Raw genomic sequence first — 14316 nt, 5'->3', positions numbered from 1 at the left:
TTATTTATCAGTTCAAATGAAAGACATGTCATTTGTCCTATGGCATGTCCCACATTCTGGATTTTCCCCTTTAGTGTGGTTTAAAATGTCCCTTTCTCCCCTGAAGTTCATGTAAACTGGTCAGATCCGGAATCTGGATCTTTTTTCTCAACTTTTTCTTTCTTTTTTTTTTTTACTGCCTGAGTATCAGGAAGTGAACCCGGGTCTCTGGCATGGCAGGCGGGAGCTCTGCCTGCCGAGCCACCCTGGATCTTTCTTTGAAGCCAGAATAAAAGTAGTATATCTTTTCACTTGCTGATTTGTGATCTTACTTTCACTAAATTTCCACATTAATGCCACCATTTTAAATTCTAAAGGAATAAAATCCCTGTAGTTTATTCCTAATAAACTGAACTTTTGAATCCAAATTTTTAAATGATTTTGTTTCATTTTAACTTTTTTTTCCTCTCAGGTTTGGCAAGAAGAAAAACACACATTTGTTGTTTGTTTTTATAATTCCTGAAAATTTTGAAGGTATGTTCCTGATGGATATACTATTTGGTTTTTTTTTCCTCCAGAGAAAAAAATCATAAGGTCAATATTTAATACAAAGATTCTTAGATTGTATTTCAGGACATGGAGCTGATATTATTTTAACTGAACCACTGACAATGGAGAAAATGAATTTTGTGGTAAATTACTGGAGAACATATTTCTCAAATACTGGTAAGTGAGAAAAATTTTCCAAAAGTTTGAAAAATTCTAATTAAAATTCTACCAGAAGTATATACTTTTTAAGGTCCATTTATGCCTCTTATTTTTTATTTGTATACTGTGCTCTGTAAGGAGCATGTAGTCTGTGTTAATCATAATCCGAGGAGACTGGTTAAGGAAAATAAAGACTGAAACACATTTGTTACCTGAAGAAAAGCCCACACCTTCCGAGGGTGACATGCGCCCCGAGGAGCAGGAGAGGCTGGCGCTGCAGCGTCCCTGCTTCGTCCCTGCGCGGCAGCCCACGTGTTTGCTCCCTCCGTGTGGGCACCCAGCGAGTCGGCCTGTGGCCGTGGGCCCCGAAGTTGCCACGCGCTTGCTTAGGTTCCCCCCACGGGCACAGGGCACGTCCTGGGTAAATGGTGGAGTCTTTTTTTGCTTTCTAGCCTGGGTGGTTTCATGCTTCTCGGACTGAAATCTCTACTTTGCTTCTTATTTTCAACGGCAGCCGCCTCGGCGTCAGGGCTTGTGGGTTTGGCAGTCAGTGGTTTTTTTATTTTATTTTATTTTTTTTTATTTTTTTATTAACGGAAAGAAAAAAAAAAGAAATTAACACAACATTTAGAAATCATACCGTTCTACATATGCACTCAGTAATTCTTAACATCATCACATAGATGCATGATCATTGTTTCTTAGTATATTTGCATCGGTTTAGAGGAACTAGCAACATGACAGAAAAAGATATAAAATGTTAATATAAAGAAAAGAAATAAAAGTAGTAATAATAATAAAAAACAACAACAACAAACAAACAAGCAAACAAAAACAAAAAAAACCCTATAGCTCAGATGCAGCTTCATTCAGTGTTTTAACATGATTACTTTACAATTAGGTATTATTGTGCTGTCCATTTTTGAGTTTTTGTATCTAGTCCTGTTTCACAGTCTGTATCCCTTCAGCTTCAATTACCCATTGTCTTACCCTGTTTCTAACTCCTGCTGAACTCTGTTACCAATGACATATTTCAAGTTTATTCTCGAATGTCCGTTCACATCAGTGGGACCATACAGTATTTGTCCTTTAGTTTTTGGCTGGATTCACTCAGCATAATATTCTCTAGGTCCATCCATGTTATTACATGGTTCATAAGTTTATCTTGTCTTAAAGCTGCATAATATTCCATCGTATGTATATACCACAGTTTGTTTAGCCACTCTTCTGTTGATGGAGATTTTGGCTGTTTCCATCTCTTTGCAATTGTAAATAACGCTGCTATAAACATTGGTGTGCAAATGTCCGTTTGTGTCTTTGCCCTTAAGTCCTTTGAGTAGATACCTAGCAATGGTATTGCTGGGTCGTATGGCAATTCTATATTCAGCTTTTTGAGGAACCGCCAAACTGCCTTCCACAGTGGTTGCACCCTTTGACATTCCCACCAACAGTGGATAAGTGTGCCTCTTTCTCCGCATCCTCTCCAGCACTTGTCATTTTCTGTTTTGTTGATAATGGCCATTCTGGTGGGTGTGAGATGATATCTCATTGTGGTTTTGATTTGCATTTCTCTAATGGCCAGGGACATTGAGCATCTCTTCATGTGCCTCTTGGCCATCCATATTTCTTCTTCTGGTAGGTGTCTGTTCAAGTCTTTTTCCCATTTTGTAATTGGGTTGGCTGTCTTTTTGTTGTTGAGTTGAACAATCTCTTTATAAATTCTGGATACTAGACCTTTATCTGATATGTCGTTTCCAACTATTGTCTCCCATTGTGTAGGCTGTCTTTCTACTTTCTTGATGAAGTTCTTTGATGCACAAAAGTGTTTAATTTTGAGGAGCTCCCATTTATTTATTTCTTTCTTCAGTGCTCTTGCTTTAGGTTTAAGGTCCATAAAACTGCCTCCAGTTGTAAGATCCATAAGATATCTCCCAACATTTTCCTCTGTTTTATGGTCTTAGACCTAATGTTTAGATCTTTGATCCATTTTGAGTTAATTTTTGTATAAGGTGTGAGATACGGGTCTTCTTTCATTCTTTTACTTATGGATATCCAGTTCTCTAGGCACCATTTATTGAAGAGACTGTTCTGTCCCAGGTGAGTTGGCTTGACTGCCTTATCAAAGATCAGATGTCCATAGATGAGAGGGTCTATATCTGAGCACTCTATTCGATTCCATTGGTTGATATATCTATCTTTATGCCAATACCATGCTGTTTTGACCACTGTGGCTTCATAATATGCCTTAAAGTCCGGCATCGCTAGACCTCCAGCTTCGTTTTTTTTCCTCAAGATGTTTTTAGCAATTCGGGGCAACCTGCCCTTCCAGATAAATTTGCTTATTGGTTTTTCTAATTCTGAAAAATAAGTTGTAGGGATTTTGATTGGTATTGCATTGAATCTGTAGATGAGTTTAGGTAGGATTGACATCTTAATTATATTTAGTCTTCCAATCCATGAACACGGTATGCCCTTCCATCTATTTAGGTCTTCTGTGATTTCTTTTAGCAGTTTTTTGTAGTTTTCTTTATATAGGTTTTTTGTCTCTTTGGTTAAATTTATTCCTAGGTATTTTATTCTTTTAGTTGCGATTGTAAATGGGATTCGTTTCTTGATTTCTGCCTCAGCTTGTTCATTACTAGTGTATAGAAAAGCTACAGATTTTTGAATGTTGATCTTGTAGCCTGCTACTTTGCTGTACTCATTTATTAGCTCTAGTAATTTTATTGTTGATTTTTCTGGGTTTTCTACGTATAGTATCATATCGTCTGCAAACAGTGATAGTTTTACTTCTTCCTTTCCAATTTTGATGCCTTGTATTTCTTTTTCTTGCCTAATTGCTCTGGCTAGAACTTCCAACACAATGTTGAATAATAGTGGTGATAGTGGACATCCTTGTCTTGTTCCTGATCTTAGGGGGAAAGTTTTCAATTTTTCCCCATTGAGGATGATATTAGCTGTGGGTTTTTCATATATTCCCTCTATCATTTTAAGGAAGTTCCCTTGTATTCCTATCTTTTGAAGTGTTTTCAGCAGGAAAGGATGTTGAATCTTGTCAAATGCCTTCTCTGCATCAATTGAGATGATCATGTGATTTTTCTGCTTTGATTTGTTGATATGGTGTATTACATTAATTGATTTTCTTATGTTGAACCATCCTTGCATACCTGGGATGAATCCTACTTGGTCATGATGTATAATTCTTTTAATGTGTTGTTGGATACGATTTGCTAGAATTTTATTGAGGATTTTTGCATCTGTATTCATTAGAGAGATTGGTCTGTAGTTTTCTTTTTTTGTAATATCTTTGCCTGGTTTTGGTATGAGGGTGATGTTGGCTTCATAGAATGAATTAGGTAGTTTTCCCTCCACTTCGATTATGTTGAAGAGTTTGAGGAGAGTAGGTACTAATTCTTTCTGGAATGTTTGATAGAATTCACATGTGAAGCCGTCTGGTCCTGGACTTTTCTTTTTAGGGAGCTTTTGAATAACTAATTCAATCTCTTTACTTGTGATTGGTTTGTTGAGGTCATCTATTTCTTCTTGAGTCAAAGTTGGTTGTTCATGTCTTTCCAGGAACCTGTCCATTTCATCTAAATTGTTGTATTTATTAGCGTAAAGTTGTTCATAGTATCCTGTTATTACCTCCTTTATTTCTGTGAGGTCAGTAGTTATGTCTCCTCTTCCATTTCTAATCTTATTTATTTGCATCCTCTCTCTTCTTCTTTTTGTCAATCTTGCTAAGGGCCCATCAATCTTGTTGATTTTCTCATAGAACCAACTTCTGGTCTTATTGATTTTCTCTATTGTTTTCATGTTTTCAATTTCATTTATTTCTGCTCTAATCTTTGTTATTTCTTTCCTTTTGCTTGCTTTGGGATTAGTTTGCTGTTCTTTCTCCAGTTCTTCCAAGTGGACTGTTAATTCCTGCATTTTTGCCTTTTCTTCTTTTCTGATAAATGCATTTAGGGCAATAAATTTCCCTCTTAGCACTGCCTTTGCTGCGTCCCATAAGTTTTGATATGTTGTGTCTTCATTTTCATTTGCCTCTAGGTATTTACTAATTTCTCTTGCAATTTCTTCTTTGACCCACTCGTTGTTTAAGAGCGTGTTCTTGAGCCTCCATGTATTTATGAATTTTCTGGCACTTCGCCTATTATTGATTTCCAACTTCATTCCTTTATGATCCGAGAAAGTGTTGTGTATGATTTCAATCTTTTTAAATTTGTTAAGACTTGCTTTGTGACCCAGCATATGGTCTGTCTTTGAGAATGATCCATGAGCACTTGAAAAAAAGGTGTATCCTGCTGTTGTGGGATGTAATGTCCTATAAATGTCTGTTAAGTCAAGCTCATTTATAGTAATATTCAGATTCTCTATTTCTTTATTGATCCTCTGTCTAGATGTTCTGTCCATTGATGAGAGTGGTGAATTGAAGTCTCCAACTATTATGGTATATGTGTCTATTTCCCTTTTCAGTGTTTGCAGTGTATTCCTCACGTATTTTGGGGCATTCTGGTTCGGTGCGTAAATATTTATGATTGTTATGTCTTCTTGCTTAATTGTTCCTTTTAATAGTATATAGTGTCCTTCTTTGTCTCTTTTAACTGTTTTACATTTGAAGTCTAATTTGTTGGATATTAGTATAGCCACTCCTGCTCTTTTCTGGTTGTTATTTGCATGAAATATCTTTTCCCAACCTTTCACTTTCAACCTATATTTATCTTTGGGTCTAAGATGTGTTTCCTGTAAACAGCATATAGAAAGATCCTGTTTTTTAATCCATTCTGCCAATCTATGTCTTTTGATTGGGGAATTCAGTCCATTAACATTTAGAGTTATTACTGTTTGGATAATATTTTCCTCTACCATTTTGCCTTTTGTATTATATATGTCATGTCTGACTTTCCTTCTTTCTACACTTTTCTCCATGCCTCTCTCTTCTGTCTTTTTGTATCTGACTCTAGTGCTTCCTTTAGTATTTCTTGCAGAGCTGGTCTCTTGGTCACAAATTCTCTCAGTGACTTTTTGTCTGAGAATGTTTTAATTTCTCCCTCATTTTTGAAGGACAATTTTGCTGGATATAGAAGTCTTGGCTGGCAGTTTTTCTCTTTTAGTAACTTAAATATATCATCCCACTGTCTTCTAGCTTCCATGGTTTCTGCTGAGAAATCTACACATAGTGTTATTGGGTTTCCCTTGTATGTGACAGATTGTTTTTCTCTCGCTGCTTTCAAAATCCTCTCTTTCTCTTTGACCTCTGACATTTTAACTAGTAAGTGTCTTGGGGAATGCCTATTTGTGTCTAATCTCTTTGGGGTGCGCTGCACTTCTTGGATCTGTAATTTTAGGTCTTTCATAAGAGTTGGGAAATTTTCAGTGAAAATTTCTTCCATTAGTTTTTCTCCTCCTTTTCCCTTCTCTTCTCCTTCTGGGACACCCACAACACGTATATTTGTGTGGTTCACATTGTCCTTGAGTTCCCTGATAGCTTGTTCAAATTTTTCCATTCTTTTCCGGATAGTTTCTGTTTCATTTTGGAATTCAGATGTTTCATCCTCCAAATCACTAATTCTATCTTCTGTCTCTTTAAATCTGTCATTGTAGGTATCCATTGTTTTTTCCATCTTTTCTACTTTATCTTTCACTTCCATAAGTTCTGTGATTTGTTTTTTCAGTTTTCTATTTCTTCTTTATGTTCGGCCCATGTCTTCTTCATGTCCTCCCTCAATTTATCGATTTCGTTTTTGAAGAGGTTTTCCATTTCTGTTCGTATATTCAGCATTAGTTGTTTCAGCTCCTGTATCTCATTTGAACTATTTGTTTCTTCGTTTGACTGGGCCATATGTTCAATTTTCTGAGCGTGATCCGTTATCTTCTGCTGGCGTCTGGGCATTTAGTCAGATTTCCCTGGGTGTTGGACCCCACAGGTTGAAAGATTTTTCTGTGCAATCTCTGGGTTCTGTTTTTATCCTGCCCAGTAGGTGGCGCTCGTGGCACACGTTTGTCTACGGATTCCACCAGTGAAAGTTGCTGTGGGTCCTTTAACTCTGGAAAATTCTCGCCGTAGGGGAGGTTTGGCAGCCAAAGCGTCTTGGAAGAATGCCAGCTGGCCTGGGGTTCCGAATGCGGGGAGGGTCGCCGGCCGCCGCAGCACAGGAGAGCGTCCGGCCGAATTAGCTAGTCGGCCCGGGGCGCCAAGCGTGGTGGGAGGGCACCAGCTGTCACAGCCCGGGAAAGTGCACTGTTCCCAGCTGGACGGGGGAGTCACGTGTTTGGAAGGGATCCCCCAGTCACTGTTCTCCGCAGTCTGGGGATTTCCGACCCAACTATCTCAGTTGGTCCGGGGGGCCTCGCGTGGTGGGGGCACCAGCTGCCGCGGCCTAAGGGGACCACCTGTCCAATTCTACCAGCTGGCCTGGGAAGGTGGAAGGGAAGGACTCCAGTCGCTTGCCGTCCCACCCAGGAAAGCCCGTGCCCCTTGGTGATCTCACCGGAGCTGGTTCTCCCAGATAGTCAGCCGTTCTAGGATGGGGTACGCTGTCCCAGCCATTCCAGGATGGGGTACGCTGTCCCTTTGATCTCCCTCGTGGCTCCGGGAGCTGCTCTGTATTATCTCCCTCCCCCAGTAGCTGTTCTGGAGGAGGAAAGGTGAGGGCGGCAAGGCTGTCGAGGCTGGTAGCGGAGGAGCTGGTGAAGGCGGGGAAGAGGGCACCGTGGTGGTTGGAGAGCCGCCGGAGCAGTAGGGGGAAGAGAGGGGAGAAGGAGTGCGGGCAGTTCGGCTGCTGCGGGGCGTGGGCGCCGCGCGGCGGGCCGGCGGAGAAAGAGAGGGGAGAAGGAGGGCGGGCGGTTCGGCTGCTGCGGGGCGTGGGCCTCAGTGGTTTTTAGAACTAACACGGCTGCCCTTTGATTAAACTTTCAGGTAAGAATGAAAGTGCCTCGAGGCCCGGGGGACCTGGGCTGCCCCCGCAGATGTCTTGCGGTGAACACCTAGGAAACTTCCCAACAGACCTAGTCACTGGGTTAGTTTTGTTTTGTTTTGTAATTCTTCATAATAGCAGTTTTTACGTGACCATCTCATGAACACTGCCCACAGGACTTGAGTGTGGAACTCCGGCTAAGTGGTGGGCTGATGCGAAAGAGAGAAGAGGCTGTGGCTGGGAGAGGCGCCGCCTTCTCACGCTCAGAGTTGGGCTGGGCTCACGCCTGGGAGTGGGGGTTCAGCCTGGGAGTGGGGGGTTCAGCCTCAGAAGTGCTGCCCAAGTCACAGGTGGTCACAGAGGGCAGGTGTGTCAGCAGCACCCAGGTGATTCTCTTTCAGAATGGTAGACTCCTTTCTTCAAACAAAAAGTTCACCTGGAACCCCAGCGTTTAACCAGACAAGAGCAGCCTCGCCCGTTACCCACCTACCTGTCGGCTTCTCTCTGTTGCTGTCCTCCACACCCAACTATCAGAACCACCCTTAAAAAGGATCTAGAGTTTCCTTATTACACGTTAGATAACCTTTAGAATAAGCTTTGGGGTATGCAGGGCACGTTTTAGTCGTCTGCTTGTATCTGCCAGTCTCACCCACACACACAGGTGCCAGGTCTGGCCTTCGAACTGTGCAGCATGGAGGGCAGGCCGGTCCTTGCCAGGGTTGTGTGCTACAAGCTAATGCTTACTACGTTTCTTCCCTTCATTTTGAGCCAGTTTCCAAGGCAGTTTTAAATAGACTGAGGATGGTAAGAACTTTGAGTCACTTCTGCAATTTGTGGAACGTGGCAGTCAGCTATTTGTAGAATTGTTACCGTCGGCTGTTTGGAACAAGGAAGAGACTTGACAGCCCATCAGTGCAGTTGATCCAAAGGTGACCACTCTTAGTGCAGAGATTTCAGCAGCTTTCTTGATCTTCCTTAACATTTTACCCTCAAAGAGATTTACCGTATTAAACCTTATTTTGGATATGAAGTTGGGAAGCATTTTGGAAAGTTTCTTACTTTTCTTGTATTGCTTGCAACTGCTTTTTGATCACTATTCATCTCAAATTTTTCTTAGTCTTTCCTCAAAATCAGGCCACTAAATTTTCAAATCAAGTTATGTTTCTTTGGGCGGAAGAAAATAAGATTAGCTTGCAAGTTTCTGAGAGAACAAGTTTTTTAAAAACTCAGTCCAAATGCCTACAGAAGTTCCAGAAAAATAGTAAAGCCAGAAAATGACCATCAAATGACTGTTTAAAACGTCAGGAAACTGCCCTTTTTTGATCAGCTTAGAATGGGTTATGGGGCTCCCCACTCCATCCTGCCTTTTTCTTCCGAAGGGTGACTCTGGCCACATCACGTGGGATAGTCATAACCAATGTTTTAATCCTGCCTGGTGTCTCTTATTCTTTTTTGTTATTTTTTTAATTTTGATCAGACATTGAATTCACAGTGATTATGAACCAAATGTGTAGGTTAAAGTGCTCGGATGAAGCAGAAGACTCGCTGGCTGGTTGATGACCCTGTGTAATGTATGGTCCGATTTTCTCTTGTTCTAGTTCTGGATCTCTAGGAGGTGAACTCGGACTGGAATTAAAGGCTCCATTGTCTGATTTCAAGAAAAGCAAAAAGGTTTCTCTTCTTCATTCAAGCAAGGAAAAGCTGAGAAGGTGAATTTTGATCCAGCTCTTTTTTCACATGATTCCTTTGTAAGGAGAAATAATTTCTGTGAATTTCATACTTTTTTTGTGATATTGTTAAAATTCTATATGAATCAGTATACCTAGCAACTAAATTGATGCCACTCATGTCTTCTTTCATTTAGCAAAAATCTGTGAATACCCACTATCTCCCAGATGTGGTTGGAGAACTGAGATAAAAAACTGTTCAGCGTTCAGAGAGGTCTTACCGTACTGCTGAGAACAGACTGCACAGGCTGTTAAATGGACAGTTATGTTTTAATAAATGTCATTAAAAACACAAAGTTTTCTAAAACAGAATGAGGAGCCAGGGAAGGCTTTCTTGAGAAGGTGATAGCTGAGTTGGCGTTTAAGCAAAAAGTCAGTCTTCATTCAGTGAAGAATTCAGAAAAGGGCGTGTCATATGGAGGGAATAGCAGGCACAGAGGCTAAAAATATAAGAAAGTACACAAACTTTTTAGAACTGCAGTGGTTCTATGTGGTTGGCAATGAGAGCACAAGTGGGAGAGACAAGATGGGAGGTAGGAGCTAAGGGCTGGGTACGTCATGCTGAGAAATTTAGATTTTATCCTGAACTCTTGTGGAACCACAAAAGAAATTTAATGAAGTGGGTGACATGATAAGATTTATACCTTAGAGTGAACACTCTAGAAGGATATTAGATAGTGAACTGGAGAGTCATTGAGTCTTGTGGCCACTATATAACAAGTAGTAATTAGGAATAAATAATAAGAAATGACAGGATCCTGAACTATGGAACTAACAATGGAATGGAAATAAATAAGCCAACTCTGGAGGTACTAGAATCAATGTGAGTTGAAGACAGATGTCTGGAATTGGCTAAGGAGGAGTCGAATAACTCCCGGGCAGCTGGTGGAACCGTTGGCTGAGCTAGGAAGTACAGTAGGCTGGCGGGGTGGGAAATGAATATTTTTTCTTGTAGGTCTTGTTGCGTTTGAATACCTGTAGGTTTACGTGAAGCTGTCTGTTAAGCAGTTGGCGTTTTGGTTCTAGAGCGAGATCTAAATGTGTACCCAGAGCCAGAAGGATGCAGCGTTTATTAGGAGGAGTGGGGATAGGGTGGCATATATGATAACTGTAAAAAGCACGTAGGAGAAGAAAACTGTGGGGAAGATCTCAGCATTTAAGGGCAGCCTGGACGGAATTGGGAGAAAGAAAGAGTTACCAGGGAGATGAGAACACCAAGAGGGAATGTTCTTGAGGAGGCCAGGAGAGGAGCAGGTTTCTGAACAAACCAGCAATAAGGAATGTCACCTGGCACAGAGGGATTGAAGTAACGCAAGAACTGACAGTTGACTGTTTTTAGCAAGTCCTAAATGTCATTGATCTTATGCAAAAATAATTTCCTTGGAGTGGTTAGGGAAGATGCACCATTGCAGAAAGATGAGACGTGAATGTGGGTGCTTAGGTGAGAGGCAGGAGAAGGTGAAGGGATGTGGTATTTAAGAGGAGACTTAGGGTAAAGGGAGAGATTTTGATCAAGCTGGGACAGACTTGAATGGATTTATATTCCGAAAAAAAAGAGCTTGGAGGAAGACAGAGGTATTGAAAATACTCATGTTCTGACTATTCCTGAATAAAAATGCCCCCCTCCCCATATTGGCTTGAAACAACCAGCATTTCATTGTATCTCATGGCTTAGGCAGAGTCCAGCTGGGCAGACCTTCTGCCCTGCGTGGCATGAGCCAAGGTCAGTTGGTGGAGTTCAGCCCACAGCGGGGTCTGAGACATCACTTGTCTGAACTTTGGACGGAGGCTGGAAGGTGGGCTTGGCTGGACTGTCACCCCGAGCCTGCCTCGTGTGGTCGTCTCCAGGCTGTCAGACGTCTTACATGGTGGTGGCTCACAACTCGGAGAGCGAGTGCTCCAAGAGGCAGGAAGGGCAGCTGCCAGCCTCTTAAAACGTGGGCCTGGAAACTGTCCCAGTGTCACTCCGCCGCATGCTGTTGGGCGAAGCAGATGCAGGTTCGAGGGCACAGAGCCCCTGCCTTTTGGTGGGGCGCTTGTGACCGGGGGTGGGGCTGGACCTTGAGGAGGCAGAAGGTTCTGGAATCCCAAACCAGGTGAAGGAATACCTGTTCCACTAAAACTGCAAAGCAGGAGCTGAGGCTCAGTGTGGATACAGGTGAAGATTTTTGGTGGGACAGAGAGGGAGAGGGTGTTGAGGACTCCTGCCAGCGGCCTCTGCTTCTGGTGAAGGTTAGTGAGTGGATGGTGGGCTGGTTTGACCCAAGGGGCTTCACTCACATGCCTAGTACCTTGGCTGGGTGACAGCTTAGCACCTGCTGACCAGTGCTGTTATGAGAAATGGGAAAAATACAGTGCAGTGAGTATTTGTTAAGCTGTGTTCTACAGTTATATTCTAAAACTGTGTCCTGCCTACTTTATTTGGTGTCAGATGGCGGTGGTATTAATAAATGCTTTTAAAAAATGATATTAGGATATGGTACTTTTTCCCCTTATTTTTCTCATCCACATCTAATGTTGGAAATTCTTTATTGCTCCCTCAAAGTTGTGTGGTATTTTTTGTTTTTAGCTTTATTATTTAATGATTGGTAAAAATTAGAATTTGAGAATCATGTGTCTAAACCAAAAAGATACAGTTGGGTTTCCAACTATGGTGATGTCTGAAGGACTAGAACTCTCTGTTTCCCCAAAACAAAAGTTGTGACCAGGATCCCCTCTTCCCCTTCAGAGATGTGCCTGGGTGGTGCCAGCAGGGAACACCCCAACCTAGGAACTCTGGCCTCTCCCTTCTCTTAACCCTGCTGGTTATGTCTGTCTCTCCTAAAACGGATGCTTCTAGGAATAGTTAACTAATTCTAATATTCTTGGGGAAATCACTTTCCTTGTGCATTTTGTAAGTATATAAACATATTTTATACTGTTAAAGTGTGTGCTTTTCAAAATGGTGGCATCACACTTTGTGTGTCCCTGAGTCTGACATGATGGTTTGAAATTTTCAGAATGTCTACTCACTTGAAAAGAAACACACTTGAGCTTTGCAGCAGTTTCCAAGAAATGAAAGCTTTTCTGGACTGGTCAAGTTGTAGAAAATCAAGAAAGGAAGAACAGGAAGTTCTCAGAGGGCCCCGCATCATGTCTGGCCCAACTAACTTTGTTTTGATGTTTCATCCTTTTTCTTTATTGGTGGGCTGAATTTGCTAATACTTTGTTGGCTGTTTCTGTGTCTGTGCTCATGAAAAGTATTGTTTTTGTCTGGTTGCAGTGTCAGGGAGATGCTGGCCTCATAAAATGAAATGTAAAGTCTTCTTTTCTGGTCAGTTTCCTGAAAGAGTTTATGTGGGATTGGTATGTTGGACAGAATTCAGCAGTGAAGTCATCTGGGCTCAGAATTTTCCTGTGGGGAGGTTTTAGTTACGAATTCAATTTCTTTAATGATGATAGGATTATTCAGATTTTCTGTTCTCCCCATGTCATTTTTGATGGTTTATGTCTTCCCAGAAACATGACCGTTTAAGCTAAGCTGGCGTATATATTGGCACAGAGTACTCGTGGTGTGTCTCGGTGTCCTTTTACATCTGTGGGTCTGAGGAGTGTCCCTCTTTCATCTGGTATTGATAATTGCCGTTTTCTTTTTTCTTGCTAAGTCTAGAATAGGGGTTATCAGTTTTATAAATCTTTTCATTGAACCAGCTTTTAAGTCATTGATTTTTCTCTATTGTTTGTACATTTTAGATTTCATTAATTTTCATTCTTTGTCATTTCCTTCTTTCTTTGCAGCACTTATCTGTCTTCTTAGGGTAAAAACTTAAATCACTGATTTTAAATTGTTCTTTTTCTATTATAAACACTTAAAGCTGTGTGTTTTCCTTTATAAAAGTTCCCCTCTAAACAGTGCTTTATTGGCTTCTCATAAATTTTGTTATATTGTGTTTTCATTATTATTTAGTCCAGAATATTTTCTCATATCTCTTGTGATTTTTTTTGATCAATGGTTATTTGATCATTGATTGTATTTAAGAGCGTGCAGCTTAATTTCCATACCTGTGGAGATTTTCCTGGTATTGATTTCTAATTTGTGTATGATGGAATCAGAGAACATACTCTGTCAGGTTTCCATCCATTAATATTTTCTGGGCTTGTGTTATGGCCTAAAGCATGTCTCTCTTGGTGAATGTTTCATTTGCACTTGAAAAGAAATGTTTTCTGCTCTTTTGGGTATGGTGCTCTATAAATACTAATTAAGAAGTGCTCAGTAGCATTTTTCATATATTCTGTACCTATACTGATTTTTTTTGAAAGGCTAAAATCATCAGTTATGGTTGTAGAGAGGTCTGTTTCTCCTTTCTTTCTGTTAGTTTTTGCTTTGTGAATTTTGAATTGAATTGATCCATTTCTCATTAGGAAATACCCCTTTTATTTATCTGTGCTGATACTCCTGGATATTATTAGAGCTTTCCTGTGATTGGTATTTGCATGCTTTCCTTTTACCCATATATGTCTGTGTATTTAAAGAGTGACCCTTGTGAACAGCACATAGTTGAATCTTGTTTTATTTGCAATTTTGACAATCTCTGCTGTTCAGTTGAGTGTTTAGTTAATGTACACATAATTATTTTATGGTTGAATTTAGGTCCACAGTTTTTGCATTTGTTTTCATTAGTCCCATCTGTCCATTTTTCATTTTTTCTCTCTCATTGCTTGCATTCTTTTGGATTAATTGAATACATTTTAATATTTCTTTAAATGCCTTCCATTGGGGTTTTTAGCTGAAACTGTTTTCTTTTAGTGACCTCTGCCCTAGTTTGCCAGGTCTGCTGTAACTCTTAGTACCACAGGCTGCTCGGCTCACACTGAAGCTGCAGCTTATTGTCGGACAGTTTTGGAGCCTCAAACTCCCAGGCCAGGGTGCAGCAGAAACAGGCTCCCAGGGCAGCGCAGCACTCTGGGTGGCGGGCGCACGACTCAGCCTTGGCGGGGGTTTA

General features: G+C 40.9%; 1 protein-coding gene across 7 annotated transcripts in view; it reads left to right on the top strand.

Moving 5' to 3' along the window:
* The window catches only part of SOHLH2 (spermatogenesis and oogenesis specific basic helix-loop-helix 2), a 52023-nt gene that overhangs the window by 27052 nt on the left and 10655 nt on the right, over nt 1–14316 (top strand). For 5 of the 7 annotated variants that reach the window (XM_077159064.1, XM_077159067.1, XM_077159062.1 and 2 more), the window contains 4 exons: nt 452–513; nt 601–705; nt 7610–7709; nt 9206–9316. In XM_077159064.1, the coding sequence (XP_077015179.1) occupies nt 452–513; nt 601–705; nt 7610–7709; nt 9206–9316 (378 nt within the window). Of the gene's footprint in view, nt 1–451; nt 514–600; nt 706–7609; nt 7710–9205; nt 9317–9471; nt 9598–14316 lie in introns of those variants that run through there. The other 2 variants (XM_077159068.1, XM_077159065.1) reach the window with 2 other exon arrangements.

Source organism: Tamandua tetradactyla, chromosome 4, assembly GCF_023851605.1.
Source record: "Tamandua tetradactyla isolate mTamTet1 chromosome 4, mTamTet1.pri, whole genome shotgun sequence".
Classification (NCBI taxonomy): Eukaryota; Metazoa; Chordata; class Mammalia; order Pilosa; family Myrmecophagidae; genus Tamandua; species Tamandua tetradactyla.
Note: the sequence above shows the minus strand (reverse complement) of the source record. Positions and strands in the feature narration are given on the sequence as shown.